Genomic DNA, 19,171 nt, shown 5'->3' with positions numbered 1-19,171 from the left:
TTTAGAAAGGATAGATAAGGGAATTATGGGAAGGATAGTGCATGCCGCGCTAGACGTCGATTTTTCCCGCGCAAAACATTTGTTTACAAAAACCAAACCAATCATCACAAAACACAAGACATTCGTGAAGGAAAGATAATTGCCACTTTTGTTTGCCAATTTTTCGTCCCTTTTGAGTAAACGAATGATGACTTTTAACGGCTTTGGTACACAATCAGCTTGGCCGGACGGCACAGGCCTTGCGGCCGGCGAAGGAGAAACTTTCAATGGACGAACTTCCATCCGAGACCTTTGTCACGGAATGAGCAACTGCGTGAGTAAAACCTGAAATTTCAACTCAAACTCTCTTTTATTGCCCTAGTTCGGTATGCTTTTGTATTTGGAAGGACTATGTTGTACTAAAGTTCGCAATTGTTTCTCTATTTTTCGTTGCGTCGAAGAACCTTGTGGGACTCGTCATAGCCAAGCAGCCAGTCCATTCATTTCCAGACAGAAAGAGTAAGCTAAAACTTTGTTACAAACATTTTAGTCTGTTATAGGAGCTTGGTTAGTTTTGTATTTAAAGTAAACATGCTTGATATTAATAATATAAATATCTTTTTTTTCCAAATTTATAGACCCAGGGAGAGAAAAATGTCACTTCTTTTTCACTCTAAGAGACACGCCTATCGACTTCATCAATGTTAACTGCTGGGGCAGTGAAAATTACATTGATAGCCTCACCAAGTCATTCAAAATCAACGACATAGGTAAGGAAAAGTGTCAAAAAATAGGGTAAAATAAAAATTTCAAAGCCGTTTTAAATTACTTGCAGTCGTTTATAGTACGAGTGCACTCAGATCATGTGAAATGTCATAAATCAGGCTTAGGGATGCACCATTATTTTTTTTGGAGGCTGGGAGGATGAAAATTTTTTCAAGACAAGCATTTTTTTGCCTATGGGATTTTTTTTTTCCTGCTGCACTTTCCTGCTGACAATTTTTTTTATGTGTGTGCAAACAATTTATTTGGGCTTTTTTTTTTTGCTTTCGCAAACAATTTTTCAGGAATTTTCATGCCCCCTGGCACCTCCACCTCCAAAAAAATGAAGGTTCGTAACTTACTTCAAGACTTGTGTTTTTTATCTGTGACAGTGGAAGTAAGAAATCCACAAATTCAAAACAAGCAAAGCAGTGAATCGGAGCAGAGGTGGAGGCCATGGACACCAAGGTATAAACAAAAATTTTACTTTATAAAAAAATAATATGGAAAAATTAGTATGGACTTTCCTATTACATTTTCAACAAAATGTAAAAAGAACCTGAATATTAAAATATAGGTATGCTATATTGTAGGTGAATTGTAAAGAAAACAGGAAAATTTTCACTTCCTTCGCCCACCTTGATAACAGCCGTCATTCCTTGCCACATGACATTCCATACACAAAGTAATGTGCTCTCTGGGGTCATTCATTTTAGGAAACTGAAAGGAAACTTAAGAACAAGGTGAGGGGACATAGGGCCTGTTCTTTTTTCTGAAAAGTTTCTCTGCCTCCCACCACCTTTTAAAAAACCTGCTCATATTTGATTTAAAAACAGTAGTATGAAAAATAGGGAGTGGTTATGTGCTACATCCCCAAACTACTCCCCCTCCCTCCCCCCTAGCTTGTTGTGCTAAAAATTACCCTCCCTCCCCTCCCCTAAAAAAAGGAAAACAGTTTCATACAGGTGCTGGGTTGATTTTTCTAAGTTTTTTCCACTGGGTTTTTACAACCCCCAACCCTCTCCTCAGCCTCTTTTCCACCCACAGTCCCAGACAACCTTCAACACTATTTTTCAGATACTAAGAAATAACTTTGCATTAAAAAATTATCATTAAACATTTCTTTGTGGTTTTTCTTTTCTTTTTTTTTTTTACAGTCCTTACCAGTTACACATCAGTGAGACACATTCTTCTGTAAGCTTGTTCAGTGGCTGGGACACGTGTGAGTTTGACAACATTTCACACATACCTATCAAGACCAGTAATGACTTCTACACCTTGGGGGATATCATTGCCAATGATCAGAACTTGCATGGAGAGCATGTCAACATTCAAGCTGTGGTCAAGAGTGTAAGTCTACTATAAATAATTTATAAATAATGACACTAAGTGGCGGGATTAATTATTAAGGGATTCCCATGCAATGAAGGTAGTGGGGTCCTTGTCAGAGGTTTTGAAACTAGGAACCATTATCACAGTCAATATAACAAAAAATAATTATTTTTATTATGTAATCCAGTTTTATTACAATTACAGCGACCTCTCTCTAAAAGCAGACAGCATTGTAATTAAAGCAGCTGCTTGGTTCTGACCAAATTTTACTATTCTGTCAGCAACAAAGCTATCTTTAACTCTCAGTGATAATTTCCATGTCAACCTCACAAGGAGATCAGTTTTCAACCGAATCCATCTCTTTCACAGGTTGGAGTGCCAAGAGACATCATCACAAAAACAGGGAAACATGTCAAAAGATGTGAGGTGTTGCTTTTTGATGAGACCTGTCTATCTTTCCCACTCATCATGTAAGTTGCTTATGATTTTTCTTTCTCTTACAGAAATGACAATAGAAACCATGGTGTTATCTGAAAATATGAAAATGCATCTCTTCACTTTCCTTAGGTGGGATGAGGACACAATAGAACTAGCTCAAACCTGGATGCCTAAAGACATAAGTAGGGATTAAAAATATTTAATGTAAATCTAACGTATGTAATAGTGTTATATAAAAATTTATTATTGTTATAGGAAAATACTATTTATACCTTCTTTTCTGATTGGTTATTGTTAAAAAAGAATATCTCAGGCAGGATGCTTCGGGTACTACTTGGTATTGTAGATGAGAGTGTGCTCTCTGTCCAGAGATTGAAACCCGCATGCCCAACCCGTCAAAAATATTTTCTCCTTTTCAGGAATTGTTGTTAAACCTTTAATTTCCAACCCTTTTTAGATGAAAATAGTAAAAAAAAAAACATCCTTTGGGAAGTGCATAGCCTGCTATCACGAAACAGAAACAATCATCAGTTTGTTAATTCTCACTTGAGCCATTTTCTTTCAGTTCTTTTCATTGCAGATGTCAAAGTGACATTTGATGACTTTAAAAGGTGCATGATCGCTACTTGCGATCACAAAACAGTCATAACTTCTAATCCAAGTAAGATTGAGATTCTTCTTTCGTTGAACCATGTTGAAACTTTCGGATTTTAATGAGTAAAACCAAGGTTATCATGAATTGGAGGCAATTTTTAAATTATTTTACAATATTAACTTATTTTATTTGCTCTCTAACACAATGTCTACGATGTGATGAATTGTAAAAAAAATGAAGATTAATTTGTACATAAAAATGTAAATTCAGTGTTGAATCCTTGGAGCCTCATGAATTCGTTTCTTTATCTTCCCTTTAATTCTGTTTATTTATTTTCAGATACCATGGAGGCTCGCTACCTTTACAACTATGCACAATCCCTGGAACTCTTAGATGACGACCCTTTAAACAACCCTGAATTAACCATGGATGGACTTAACCGTTAGTACTCAACATCATCCATATTTCTTCTTATATATGTTCAGACGTGAATAAATTAACCAAAATGTTTGGTGACCCTTACGACAAAGTGGGATTTTTTTAATTGCTGAAGTGTAATCCCTGCAGTCAGTCAGTTTATATGTAAAGGTGCATCCCTATAACAAGAGATCCAACAGGAAAAAAATCAGAACAGTTTATTTACGAGTTGTGTGGTCCTCTGCGTGCAAAAGGTTCATAAGTAAATACTTACAGTCATTTCAGAAAAGCAGGTACGTGACCGTTAGTTTCAATTTTCACTATAATTGACGTAGATATTGACGAAAGATGTTTTTATTTTTATTTACTTCAGTCCTGATTACTTCCTTCTGTTCACATATATGCAAAAAAACCTTCTTTATATCTTGGGATTATAGTGAAATTCTGGCACATAAGTTTTGGTACCAATTACGTGGACAACGGCATGTTAGTATCAAGAGGGTCATAGTTTTGGCCCTGGTATATTTTGGGTTCATTCATAATTTTTCCGGGACTTTTAAAACCAAGTATTTGTCTGCGCTTACAAAGCTGAAATGTTTCAGAGAAGTCGCTTTTTTTCTTCTTGTTCTCCTTCTTCTTTTTCTTTAGTGGAGAATATCAAGGACATGTACAACATACAACAACTCAAGCAGCTAATGGCAGACCTGGACAGCAACACGCAGCAATTTCCAACCTTGGGCATTCTCTATGCTTTTGTAACTTCATTTGATATTGACAGAGAAGATAAGCCAATGGTAGCTTCTCGCTGGTGAGTCTGCCGTCACAACTTTTATCAGCTGGCTTTTTCAGTCTTTGTCCGTACTTCAAAGGTTTGAAGGTACATTGATGTGCCGGCAGCCTGCCGGCAATTGTGGTCTACTGATTAGCGCATCGGTCCATCGATGTTCCTGAGACCGGCTTTGTTCGACATTACACTGCAATGATGTCTAAAAGTTAATGTCACACTGACTTTCCCATTCGAAATAGAAATTAAATCGTAGTCTTCCTCTTTCGAACCGGCCACCATGACCTCATCTACTATAAAAGCCTTTCACCGGATGGCAGTTCAACAGTGCTCTTATACTGGTCAGTTCTGCGAATGTTTTGACAGCCTTTTTCTTTTTCTTTTCAAAGTGCTGTGTGTAACCAAAGGGTACCTCTTCTTAGCGAGACGTGCTCAAACCCAGAGTGTGCAACATCTGTACAGGCAGGAAGCAGTTCATCAATAAAGACGCAGTACGAATTTGGAATCTCTTTATCTGACCACACTGGAACCATTGACAACTGCAGGCTCACAGAAAAGTGCGCAGAGGACATGTGTGGATGTAGAGTAAGTTTTATATCTTGAGATTGGAAGCTGCACGCATTCTGATTGGCTGATCGTTTAGCCAATCTGGTTTTCCTTTAGGGGGTTCAGTTTCTAAAAAAACTGTGATACTGCAGGTAGGAAGTAGAAACGAATGTGTGGTTTATCAACAGAGTTGATGACTAAAGGTAATTTGGCCATCGTAAAGAGATTCGAGTGCTGACGTTTCGAGCGTTTGCCCTTTGTCATAGCGAATCCATTCGTTTTCTCTCTTACGAAAGACTAACAATCGAAACGTCAGCACTCGAATGTTTTTACGGTGGCCAATTTACCTTTAGCTTTGCTGATAAACCACCCACTGGATTTCTTTTAGCCAACCTGAGTCAGCAACCATGACAATCTCGTACCCAGAGTCCTCAGGCTTTTTGGTCAGCGGGTGGGCGCCAGGAGAGCTTCTGAAGAATTCCAAAAAAATTTAAATTTCTTGATTGGTTGCTCTATTTTAGTTCCATAACGGCTCCCATTGTTTTACCGCAGAAATCCTGCGGTAATAAAATTTCAGTACCCCAGAGTCTCTCCTTGCGACCAACCGCTGAGGACTCTGAATACAAGATTGGCTCCATGAGGGCATGAATACTTGACGCTGACCAAAGAAAACGCGGGCCCTGGGGACGAGATTGTGCCTCATCTCTGGAGTTCAAATACGCCTATCGGCACACTTAAGGCTGGTTTCCATATGATCGCAGATCGCAATAAGGTCTGCGATCGTCTGCGATCCTGCGATCGTGATCGCAGACGATCGCAGAAGATAGAACCATGTTCTATCTAAAGGCTGGTTTCCATATGATCGCAGATCGCAGATCGCAGATCGCAAACAATCGCAATTGTTCGCAGAAGATAGAACATGGTTCTATCTTCTGCGATCGTCTGCGATCACGATCGCAGGATCGCAGACGATCGCAGAAGTAGTTTCCATATAATCGCAGACGATCGCAGACCTTATTGCGATCTGCGATCTGCGATCTGCGATCCGCGATCATATGGAAACCAGCCTTTAGATAGAACATGGTTCTATCTTCTGCGATCGTCTGCGATTCGCAGACGATCGCAGACCTTATTGCGATCTGCGATCATATGGAAACCAGCCTTTAATTAATCTCTACAGACACGGCCTCGTGTCGGAATTATCATTTATCTCTTTGCCCTTGCCTAATCTCAACAAAGATAAGATATATGTCATAAACAGCCACGCGTATTTGTTATGTAATCAAAGTCGTCACGCTTTTCGTTTTGTTTGTACAAAGAGAGCACATGACAACAACTTGATTTACTGGTTTTTGTAGGATATCAAATTTAGTGGGTTTATTTATGGGCGTGTGATTTAACTCGAAAGGGGTTCTTTCTGTACGATATCAGAGTGGAATAAATCAGAATTTATACGAAAACGATTACGACTACTTCGTGTTTATAACATGGCGCCCAACGTGGGGCTCGAAATCACGACCTGAAGAAAAGATGTCAGAAGGAGATCTACCACGACTAAGAGCAACTCGCGGGGCCAACAGAGGAGTCATAACGAAGCTCATCGTCGAAGCCGATACAATCTTGGAAAATGCGACCTCCGAACTGGATATCAAAACGAAAAACAAGTTAACGAGAATCGAAGAAATGTTAAAGGAAAAATCGAAACTGGTCTCAGATCTAGACGAAAAAATCGTATCCGTCTGTAAGGTGGAGGAAATCGAAAAGGAAATTGACGAAGCCGAAACATTGAAAATGCGAGTAATGGACGCTCTTGCGAATATTTCCCTCACGACAACGCCCTCAAATACGAGTACAACTTACACGACAACCGGTGGATCCGCGGCACAATTTACAGAAAACAACCCTTCTACTCCGACCGGTTCACTATCGACGCCTCCTTCGACTCAAGCCATACAAACAACAGGATCTCCTCCAGCTTCTTCAGCTCCTCCTTCGCCGAATCAAACTTCCCAACATAGTGGTACACCTCCTACAACAAATGCAGCGACATCTAAACTACCAAAGCTCACCTTACCTAAATTTAGAGGCGAAGTGACACATTTCAAGCCGTTCTGGGATACATTCGAAAGTGCCGTCCATTCGAACCCGAATTTATCGAAAATCGTAAAGTTCAATTATCTAGTAGCTCAACTCGAGGGAGCAGCGTCACGCGCCATTGCAGGGTTACCGATTACCGAAGACAACTACCAAGCGGCTGTGGACATTTTGATGAAACGATTCGGAAAACCACAACAAATCATCGCTTCCCACATGGACGAACTTTTGAAAATCTCCGTATGTTCTTCAGAAAGGCCTTCTCAACTCCGTTATTTGTATGACAAAATCAGCGTAAACGTAAGAGGCTTAGAAGCCCTGGGCATCAAATCTGCACAATATGGAAGTCTTCTCATTCCGGTAATTATGTCGAAACTTCCTCCCGATATACGAATTCACGTCGCTCGCAACACTAGTCAAGATGTCTGGGAAATCGAACCGCTGCTCGACCTTTTACAACGCGAAATCGAAGCGAGAGAAATGAGCGAAAGAGTTAAAACCGTCCCACCTTTAGAATCAAAACGACAGCCTCCTCCACATTTTGTTCCTGATAAATCGAAGGTTTTGCCACCCACTATTCCACCCGGTACTTCTGGTGCCTATCTTGCTGATTCACAAACCCAACAGTTTGCGCCGACTTGTGTTTACTGTTCTGGGAAACATTTCTCAGCTTCGTGCGAAACGGTCACCGAATTAAACGCTCGCAGAACCATCCTTGCTCGGGACAAAAGATGTTTCATGTGCCTTCGAAAGGGACATCAACAGGATCAATGCCAGAAAACTTGCAGAAGATGCGACAAGAGACACCATCAATCGATTTGTCCACGAAACGCGAACTCCTCCAACAACAACAACAACAACGCGCAGAATACAGAACGTCCCCTCAATTCCGACCGATCTACACAAGAAAGACCTAGGGACCAGACGATCAACGAAAGAGAGAATACTGGCATCACAACAGCAACTACGACAAATCGCGAGAGTTCAAAACCGAATTGCAGAGTGTTACTTCAAACAGCTAAGGCTGTAGCGACAAACGAAGATGGGACTAGATCGACCGTGGTGAGATTACTTTTCGATAGTGGAAGTCAGCGCTCTTACATCACTGAGAATTTACGAGCAACACTTCATCTGAAATCACTTCAAACTGAACGACTCAACTTGAACACATTTGGAGAAGCAAAGTACAAGAAGCAGAATTGCGATGTTGTGAAATTACAAGTACGAAGGTCTGGATGCGAAGATGCCATTATAATTTCTGCTCTGACATTTCCGGTTATCTGCTCGCCTTTACCTGGCAAGGTCTCTGTAAACTACCCGCATTTGGATGGATTGGAGCTAGCGGATGAACCGTTTGACGCCGAAGGTTCGATTGATATTCTGATCGGCTGCGATTATTACTGGCATTTTGTAACGGGGGAGACAAGACGAGGAGACGAAGGTCCCATTGCTGTAAATAGCAAACTCGGGTGGCTGCTGTCTGGACCAGTTAAAGGAACACTCGATCGGAGTTATGTTACGCATTCAAATTTAATAATCGAAGGCCATGACGACCTATTTGCCCGAAACGAAGACGACGTTCTCACGAACACTCTGAAAAACTTTTGGGAGACTGAGGCAATTGGCATTAAGGATCTGACTCAACAGGAAACGAAGGAATCTTTCAAAATCGACGTTGCATGGAGCGAAGACCGATACGAAGTCAATTTACCGTGGAAAGAAAATTGTTTGCCGCTATCCTCCAACAACTATCTGTTGTGCGAATCGCGATTAAGATCCTTACATCACAAGCTCCGCAAAGACCCAGAGTTATTAGCCGAATACGACAACATCATTCAAGACCAGTTATCAAAGGGGATAATCGAGCAAGTACCGAATAAAGAGAAAATTGCTGCGCGACATCATTACTTGCCTCATCATGCAGTAGTAAGAAAGGATCGTGAGACTACGAAGGTACGAATTGTGTACGATGGGTCAGCAAAATCTGGTAACCAAGAGAAGTCACTCAACGATTGCCTTGAAACTGGGCCAAATCACATCCCACATGTTTTCAATATGCTAGCTCGCTTTCGGAAGAATCCTGTCGGTATCACAGCTGACATTGAAAAGGCCTTCCTTATGGTGGGAATCCAAGAGGATCATCGAGACTTTCTTCGATTCTTATGGTTAAGAAACCCAGATTGCGTTAAGCCTGAAATTGTACAATACAGGTTCACACGGCTCGTGTTTGGGTTACGCCCCTCGCCTGCTATTTTGGGAGCGACAATTCTACATCACTTACAACTACACAAACAAAGTGACCCCGAAATCGCTGAATTATTGGAACAATCTCTGTACGTGGACGACCTGTTAACGGGGGAGTCAGACGAAGAAAGAGGTCTCTCTGTTTACAAGAGATGCAAGAAGGTTATGTCCAGTGGAGGATTCAATCTCAGAAAATGGCGATCGAACTCGCGAAAACTACAAATGCAAATTACGAAACTTGAAAGTTCACCAGGATCAGCAAACACACAACAGGAGGTCACTAATGTCAACAAAGAAGATGACGAATCATTCGCGAAATCGAGTGTTGGTTGCGACTCAACGACTTCTGACAACGAAGAAGTAGTAGTTAAAATTCTAGGAATGAACTGGAACACTCTCACAGACGAAATTTTCTTCAATTTCTCCGATCTGTGCCCATTTGCACAAGCACTTCCCCTCACCAAGCGATCTGTTTTAAAGGTTACGGCCAAGATCTTCGACCCCATGGGATTTTTGACGCCTCTTACAATAGAGATGAAGATCTTGTTTCAAGAACTTTGTATCAACAAAACAAACTGGGACGAAGAATTACAAGGAACTTTGCTTCACCGATGGAAATCGTTTCTCCAAGATCTGAAGTTCATTGGCGGCTATCGTATTCCTCGATGCTATTTTTCGCGACAACCTGTAACCTCTCAGATACATGGCTTCAGTGATGCTTCAGAACGCGCCTACGCCGCGGTGGTTTATATTCGAAACACGTACAGTGATGGTCGAATCGAAGTTAAATTGGTCGCTTCAAAATCGAGAGTCGCTCCTATCAAGGCACAGACAATTCCTCGATTGGAATTACTAGGAGCATTAATTTTGGCCCGACTCGTTAACAAGTTAAAGTCGATTGGAGCTGAATACACAACCGTTCTCTGGAGTGATTCTACAACTGCTCTATGCTGGATCAAAAATGAAAGAGTATGGAAGCAGTACATCGGTCAAAGAGTAGAAGAAATTCGACGTCTAACTCCCAAAGATTTATGGAGGCACTGTCCAGGAGAATTAAATCCTGCCGATCTACCATCGCGTGGACTATCAGCGAAAGAACTTTCTGCCAGCAATACGTGGTGGAATGGTCCGAGTTTTTTGTATCAATCCGAGAATGAATGGCCCGAAACTTCTCCATCGGAACAAGTGAACGAAGAACAAATTTTACAGGAAGCCGTCAAGAACGTACCAGATGTAACACATTCCCTTATTACCACTGCCTGCGACAAATTCAACCCGAAAGTTGACCAGATAATCGACATTGGACGGTTCAGCGACAGGACGAAGTTAATTCGAGTAACAGCGTTAGTGATCAAGTTCATCAACAAGCTCAAAAACCGAACACTTGAAAACCGGAAAGAAGAAATGGAAGATTTAACAACCACCGAATTGAAGGACGCCGAGAATCTGTGGATACACTCGGTTCAAGCATCGTCTTTTACCGATGAACTTTCTTTTCTGACTCGAAGGGATTCGAAATCAACGCCACCTATACGTGTTCCGCAGTTGGGGCTGTTTCTCGACGACGATGGAATTATCAGATGCAAAGGACGGATCGCAAATGCTTCCCTATCGTCTTCTGCCAGAACCCCGATACTTTTGCCTGCCAAACACGCTTTCACCAATCTCACTATTAGGAATATTCACGATTTAGTCAAGCATTCTGGGATAAGGGACACGCTTACGAACTTACGAGAACGTTTCTGGATTCTACGCGGTCGCGAGACAGTCAAGAAAATCATTCGACACTGCGTTGTCTGCCGACGATTCGATGCAGCACCATGCAAACCTCCACCGTTCGCTGATCTTCCAACCAACCGAGTCTCAGACGATCCACCTTTTACTAATGTTGGAATCGACTTCGCTGGGCCATTTTACGTAAAGGAAAACGTCAACAACGCTGAATGTGTCAAAGTTTACGTGTGTTTATTTACATGCGCTTCAACCCGTGCAGTGCACTTAGAGTTGACTCGTGGACTCGGTGTCCAAGATTTCCTGCTTGCTTTCAGAAGATTCACCAGTAGAAGAGGACTCCCGGCTAATCTTCAATCGGACAATGCAAAAACTTTCAAATCATCAAGCAAGGATATTCGCAAATTAGTACGGTCACCGGACGTTTGGCGATATTTAACCAACAATCAAATCAGTTGGAATTTCATTGTGGAAAAGGCGCCGTGGTGGGGAGGCTACTGGGAAAGGCTCGTCCGCAGCGTAAAGTCTCCTATCCAAAAAACCATCGGAAAATCTACCCTCACCCACGAGGAGCTAAGTACTCTATTAACGGAAATAGAAGGGTTGATCAACGCAAGGCCGCTAACTTATGTGTATGACGACGAGGAATCGATCTCGTATCCCTTAACGCCATCGGATCTGATTTATGGTCGAAGAGTTACTACAACTCCGAACAGTCAACATTTCGAAATCACTAGCACCTACGATTCTCTGACAAAGCGACTTAAACATCATAGACATCTGTTGGGACAATTCACTCGTCAATGGAGAAATGAATATTTAACCAGCTTAAGAGAACATGCTATCAAGAACGCACGGCTAAGGGGAGACAATGGCGACACAGGGGTCAAGGTTGGAGACATTGTTATTCTCAAAAATGACAGCGTTCGTCGAAGCTTCTGGAAGCTTGCGAAAGTAGAAGAATTGCACCCGGGCCGAGATGGAAAGGTGCGAGCAGTTTCAGTTAGAGTTACGAGTACCAATGGTAGTTCAATTCAGCGCTTGCGACGACCCATTCAACACGTTGTTCCTCTGGAGGTGAACTCTTGAACTGAACTGAGAACCTTAAACGTTGCCGTATTTAGATTTATTTCCTCACACTTGTAAATAACGCGAACATTTAGAAACAACGAAGTTTGCGATAACACATATAGTCTTAGTTTATTTTTCAAAGCGAATATAGTTGACTCACACTAGGTGATCAACTAGGGGGAGTGTCATAAACAGCCACGCGTATTTGTTATGTAATCAAAGTCGTCACGCTTTTCGTTTTGTTTGTACAAAGAGAGCACATGACAACAACTTGATTTACTGGTTTTTGTAGGATATCAAATTTAGTGGGTTTATTTATGGGCGTGTGATTTAACTCGAAAGGGGTTCTTTCTGTACGATATCAGAGTGGAATAAATCAGAATTTATACGAAAACGATTACGACTACTTCGTGTTTATAACATATATCACAAAAATTTCAAGAAACATTTCAATGCAATATTCTGGCTTCGTATAGGTAAGGTGGTCACCTGTGACGGCGTGCTGTCCAATGCGTTTAAGGCTCGTCTACCGAAGCCGGCGCCGTAGCGGTGACTATCCTGAGACTGAAGTCAAGAACGGAACACTTGGCGTTAGGCCATAAAAATTCAAAAAGATAACCAAAGGATACTAGACTGCATCCATGATGCAAAGGCATATACTGTATAGACCGGCATGCAGTATCCAAGCGGCAACCAGCAGGGAAAAAATGAAACGACAAAAGGAATGTTAATCACGGTCTTTAGCTAACGAATCCGTTATGGCCAAAAATGCGGCGTATGGTGAAATAATTACTTTATTCTTAATATGATCTAACTGTGCATTCCTTTTTCCCGCAAGGCAACGGATCTGGTTCACTGGTCTATACCTCAGCTAACAGAGCTAAAAGTGCAGTTTTTGTTGGAGAAGTGTAAAGTTTTCTTCAAGGTAAACTATTATAACTGTTTAATAATAGCAAAAAAAGTAGCCCATCTCAATTACTCGGCTCGTGCAACTCTAGACAGTTAAGTCCGCGGGGATTTAGTTGCGTGCATCTATGTTTGTCTTCTGTGTATAATTAGCCTTCTATGCCGACGAATAATACTCTTGGTTGAAGAATAAAACCTCTAAATAACAATCCCTTGTTGGTTATTATTTTTTGTCACATCTCGTATATAGTATACTTTATTGAACAGGTTGCATTCTACTGTCAGAGATTTAGGGAGGCTTTTCGGCTTTCAAAAGCTCGCTCAGTTGCGATGTTTGAAAACCGTTTGGTGGTTCAAGATAAATAAACTTTCAAGTGCCATTTGCACCGAATTTTATATTCATTCATTTCTTCATCCTAGCACGTTAGACTGCGAGCAGTCTCAGTTTTTCTGCTAAATTCTACAGCGCGCTCTAAGGATCTAGCGAGCGGCGAACCGCAACCCTATTGCATAATTTTTCCGTCGCTTTATAACAATAATAATAATAATAATAATAATAATAATAATAATAATAATAATAATACATCTTTTAAGAGGAGGCCTCCATGCTCCATCACTAAAAAGTGGTTTTCAGGGGGGTCCTCTAAAATAAAAAAGATGGAAACAAGCAACATAAAAATCGCCTAGAATAAGACAACTGAATAGGTAACAATTAAAACAGCTGTTAAGTGTGTAGTACGTCCAGCGCGGCTTGGGAAGTCTTGGTAGAAAACCATTTCTGGTCAGTCTAGCTTTGCACGCGCGATCCGGAGGAAAAAAGTACACTTAGTGAACTTGAGACTTTCAGACTATCCGGAATACGCATTAATCTAAACTATTTCGGTTTCTTTCAGCTTACAACTTCCAATCGACCTTCAACTGGCTCCAACTCCCCTAAGAAATGGATAAGATTGCTGTCTTGTACTTTAGCTGACCCAAACGAGGCTGCCGAGTCCCTTTGCTGCAACGAAGCACATGCGTAGTTTGCTCAAGTGGACTTACTGATTATACTGATCCGATGGCTATCAACGAGCACTGGTTTCCAAGAATCAATTAATTTGTTCCAGAAATTTTTGTATGCGTAAAGTTAGACGAGTGGTTATCCTGTGATAGCAGATGTGGATAAGATTGGATTTTGCTAATATCCGCCTCAGGTCAAAATTCACGAATGTTGATCAGTCCAATTCAGTGCGTTGTTATTAGAGTCTACCATCTGGCATACCATCCGTTGTTTGACTCAATTTGACTGATTGTATTCTTTATGTATCTGAGTTCAGCCGATACCACTGAACAATAAAAACTGAGTTACAGCACAGCAAGATATCTTTGGTTTGCCTTGAACCATTGTTTTATTTAAACATTGAACCCGGGCCTTCAGGCACGATCGAAATCAAACAGTTACGAAAACAACGAGGTCTAATCTGACGCCTACACTTATTTTAAGTGATACATATATTTTAAGATCTTTATACTAGGTATTTTGGGGTTACGATTTGTTTATATTACTTTGTTTTGAATAACGCCAATGCGCTGGAGCAGATCAGTTCGGTGAGCTCGTCAGTCGTTACTAAGGAGACTTCACGCTTGAACAGAGCCACCTGACGCCCATGTCTTAATCACAGATCATAAACGTGAATGTTCACACAAATCTTAGGCACATCCGTTCACACTCGTTACAGAGAGCAAGAGGAAAAAGTAAAAGATATTGGTATTTTACTGAGTCGGAAATAATCTTCACGTATACCTTATTTTGAAATATACTCGAGGAAAGTTTGAAAACCACTTAACACGTAGAGCTAACTACGAAACTCCCATCGCGATACTTCATTTACATGCGAAGGTGAAGTTTTCTTTCAAAGCGTGACTAAATATTTTTAATGATCAAGAACTCAGACTGGAAAATGTTGGATCTCTTTTGTTAATTTGCCATTGCATCACTTCATTCATTACAAGATTTGGCGATTTATTTATGAAGAAAACGGAGAAACAACTTGATTTAGGAATCATAATTTGCCAAAGATATTTTATTTCAAAACAGGAACAAAAAGTCACTCCCCAGGGAATCTTCTAGAGCGGCTTTAAGATACCAGCGGGACCTGCTTAAAACATATTGACGAATTTTACTGCCAAAGACAATCCCATATTTAATTCCTGTTTTTGTTTTGGAAAAGTCTAGTATCCAGGGGAATGTTCAAAATATTTTGACTGCGTCACTGTCACGAGACACTTGAGTTTTCGCAGAACTGTGGAGAAAAATTAGCATAGGAATGTTAGCAGGTACCTTCTCATTGCGTAATTTCAGTCTCTGATTGAGTAATGAACGAAAAAAATAAGAAGTCAGGCTCACTTGCGACGAAAGTGAAACAAATCACGATGTATTTCCTGTACTCTCAAGAAATTCGTTCGACCATCAACAACTTCCTTGTCGACGAATCGAAAACGTGACGCTATGTTTACGTCTCGTTCCTAAAAATAATCCCTGCTTTCGCGCCAAATTCCTCTGGGATGAACTTTGGAATATGAGAACCCAATCGATCGCTTCCTGCCCATTCTGATTGGCTAAGAGAACAATGAATTATTTTTCGCGCATTTTGTAACCAATCAGATTTTTGTTATCATCACGTGCTACTCAAGTGCGACACAGCCATGAATGAATGACTGCATGTTAGCGCGCCACGACGACGGTTTATTTTACTCTTTGTTTTGGTTCAGCGATCGCGGAGTAGATTTATTCCTCGTGCTTGGTAGGCACGAAAACGAAAATGTGGGACAGGAACATCATGACTTCTTGCGAAGTGGTAAAAGATCGCTTATATTTTGTGACTGTGAGCTGCAAACCGCGAAACAACGCATCGTATCATTATTTTAGCGTGGACCACGACTCGACTCTGGATGGTTGTAAATTTCACGACACACCTTACTTCGGTCCCTCGAATTTGGCGGGGATTTATCGTTTCTGTTGCCTCGTGAACACTAAACTTCACATGATCCCAGCCGCGAAGAAAATTGTACTTTACACGACTGCTAACGAGGGACTTATGGAGGCAAAGAAGAGAGCGCGGTCTGTCTTCCTATGTGGCGCGTTCGCGATGTGTCAACTCAAAATGACCGCCGAAGAAATATACGGTTTATTGGAGCAGCACGTTCATCCTTCAACTGTGGCTCCTTATTGTGATATAAATGGCAACTTATCACATAACCTGAACATCTTAGACTGTCTCAAAGGTTTTGAGAAGGCAACAGCACTGGGGTTCTTCAAGTTCGACGAGTTCGACTTGAACAGGTACGAGCAGGAGGAGCGCGCTTTTGATTTGAACTGGATCGTTCCCGGAAAATTGCTCGCATTGACCGATCCTCAAAGAAGACCTGAAGTAAAAGCAAGTCGGTTTAGTCGACTAAGAAAGTATTTCAGACAAAGTGGAGTCAAGGGAGTTGTAAGACTGAACAAGGACGACAACATGATGAAATACGGGCTTATTTACGACGCACGCTGTTTTACCGCCAACGGTTTCACGCACAACGATCTGTACTACGAAGATGGCGGGATTCCTACGAAAGCAATTATCAAGAAGTTTACGAGAGTCGTGGATCAGTGCGATGGAGCGGTCGCTGTTCATTGCCGAGCAGGTTTAGGAAGAACAGGAACTCTGATCGCTTGCTATTTGATCAGGCAATACCGATTTTCAGCTGCCGAAGCCGTGGGTTGGTTACGCATTTGTAGACCGGGTAGCGTGTCCACGCTTCAACACTGTTTCTTGGAACACAAACAAGACCCGATCATGCGGGGCTATCCCGAGGATATGAAGATCGAAGACTTGACGGAAGCCTTCAAGAAAAGTCTGAACATATTCTCTATCCAGAATAACACGATACTGGAAGAGAAAGTTGTGTAAATATGAATATTCATAGAGGGAAATATGTTACTATCCAAATCTACGTCTGGCCCACGAGGTGGTAAGAGACAGCTGAGAGAATACATGATGAGGGAAAGCCTGGTTGAACCAATGAAATCCAAGAAAAACCAGACACTATTCTTTTATTAGTCTAGCTCAGTTATCACCGATTTTTCCACTCTGCTAGCTGAGTGAGAGCTGTTTTATTTTTATTTTTTTGACCATAAGACACTTGCAACCTTTAGAAATTACTCTAAAATTACTTTTCTCGAAAATTTTGTTTTTTTATCTCAGTTACTATGAGAAAAACCATATCGAAGTAAAAGTGTCAAATGCTGTGTACATAAATTACTTTTAATTTCTGGTCAATAACATTGGCTAGACATTGTGCCTTTTGAAATTTTGGAAAGTTTGTTGAATTTAAAACATTCTATTTAAACAACAAAATGGCTTTGATAAAATGTAATATACCTGTACAGAGGTAAACTCAGTTGAAAACAGTAAATCTATTTTTGTTTAGTAAGCATTCCCAATATATTCAGGACAAGCAAAATTCAGGGAGTTAAGTCCAAATCTGTAGTTAAAGATCAGTTTGTTTTGGTAACTTTTGATGGCATAGAGCATATCTACAATATTTAGTTAATTTAAGGTATCTTTATTGTAAATATGTAAAAGAAAAAAAGAAATTTATTCTTGCAGGCAAGATGAAAGAAAATTATAAATATAATTTGTAAAACAATTTGCCTGGAAATTTTTGATTTGTGGTCAAAGCTCGATTAACTTTGGATTAAATTTATAACTGAAAATAACTTTCTCTAGTATAGAATCTTCACCACTCATCAAACTTTTCCCTATTTATAAGTTAAAATTTTGAGGAATAATAATATTCAAGTATTTAGTTGAAGGGAAGTACAATATACAGATAAGAGTTATATTTTCATCCTGTAAGAGGTATTAACATTGTCATCATGATGAAGCACATTTTCGTCTTCCTCATTCAGATTGAAGCTTATTTATATATTGAAGATTAGGACGTGTAAATGTGTATGTTGAAAACTCTCGCTCTATATTTGCGTTAAGTTGTAAAGTGGAATTGGATGGGAAATATTGCGGAGCCCTGAGTGTAAATAACTAGTTGTATATATGGGCCTTTGAGCAGCAGTCAAACCTGTTTGAACATAAAACAACGACAATATGCATTAATTGTATGGATCTTAAAGAATATTGCGTAAAGTTATTGAATAAAGTTCTATGCGGTTAAAACTGACTTATTTGTACTTGGTCATACAACCAGAAAGGGAGGTTGCGAAACCACTCAAATGTTGTCTTTTGGGGGTTGAAAGAATTTGGAGTTGGGCAACTAGAAAGGCTGAAATTTTTTCCCTTGGGAAGACTCGCGAATAAAGATCGCATTCCAAGAATATATTTGCTTTGTCAAACCCAGACGGTCCAGTGTTCAAGCATTGTTCGGAAGCTTTTACACAAAGTGGACAGTGTCTGTGTACAGATTGCTATTTTTTCACCGAGACAAGCATTGTTTCGCTGCGAAACCGGGTTCCATATGAGCGCAAACTAAAATTGGATTTCTCGAGCAACTACCTCCGTCTGCACCAAGTGGAATGAGGAAGGTGCTCGCACTGCTCGCAAACAAGAGTGATATTTTAATAAGAATTTGCAAAACGACATGCTCTTGACATGCGGCGCTCGCTTATGACATCCGGTGGAAAGTCAAATAAAGGCCGGTGTTGTTTTAAATATTCGGGACTACGGTTGTTACGCGTGGTTGTTCTCAAGCTGTTCAAGCCTGTCCAAATGTTCTCAGTTTTCTCTCGAGTTCACGGATTCAAACTTTTGTGGTTGTGTCCCTCATACTAGGTCAACGAAAACATTTGAATGAGTGTTCGGTTCAGTCAAAAACGTCGGTAGACAAAAATAAAATTAAACAAAATAATAATGAAATGGAACAGCGCCCACACTTTGTAGAACACGGATGAACATAACTCCCACGCACTCAATCTCATTTAAATATTTTTAGCACACAGGAGCGCAAAGTCCACCAGCCGGCCAATAGGCCGAGCAATGGGATAATTAAAAAAACGTAAAAAACATTTCCAAGAGATCTAGCGGTTAATCTTATTAAAAAAAATGCCTGTTCAGTCGGAAAGTTCGGCTTTCATTTATCCCAGTAAAAAAACAAATTTTGGCGCGAAATGCTTCTAAAGCTTGTGTGATATTTTCTTTAAAACTCACTACAGAAGCGAAGTCTTACTACTTCGTTTTAATTTGCTAGTATTTATTTTTGGCTGAAAGAAAAATAACATTTGATGGCGGTTGTCGTGC

The 19,171-nt window shown here is 40.6% G+C and overlaps 1 protein-coding gene and 1 pseudogene across 2 annotated transcripts; both read left to right on the top strand.

Moving 5' to 3' along the window:
• Positions 1–47: 47 nt before the first annotated feature.
• On the top strand, positions 48–14,253 carry LOC146470702 (meiosis-specific with OB domain-containing protein-like). Its single transcript, XM_085121656.1, has 13 exons — positions 48–313; positions 441–498; positions 618–749; positions 1,134–1,209; positions 1,899–2,091; positions 2,443–2,543; positions 2,641–2,693; positions 3,077–3,172; positions 3,446–3,547; positions 4,172–4,331; positions 4,697–4,892; positions 12,832–12,918; positions 13,793–14,253. The coding sequence occupies exons 1-13, from the start codon at positions 185–187 to the stop codon at positions 13,919–13,921; spliced, it is 1,512 nt and encodes a 503-aa protein (XP_084977782.1). The 5' UTR covers positions 48–184; the 3' UTR covers positions 13,922–14,253.
• Positions 14,254–15,608: 1,355 nt separating this feature from the next.
• On the top strand, positions 15,609–18,098 carry LOC146470701 (dual specificity protein phosphatase CDC14AB pseudogene; annotated as a pseudogene). Its single transcript, XR_014866970.1, has one exon. The product of XR_014866970.1 is annotated as a dual specificity protein phosphatase CDC14AB pseudogene (transcript).
• The last annotated feature ends 1,073 nt before the right edge of the window (positions 18,099–19,171 follow it).

Source organism: Pavona decussata, unplaced genomic scaffold, assembly GCF_977016875.1.
Source record: "Pavona decussata unplaced genomic scaffold, jaPavDecu1.1 SCAFFOLD_112, whole genome shotgun sequence".
NCBI lineage: Eukaryota > Metazoa > Cnidaria > Anthozoa > Scleractinia > Agariciidae > Pavona > Pavona decussata.
This window is presented reverse-complemented; position numbering and strand designations above follow the sequence as displayed.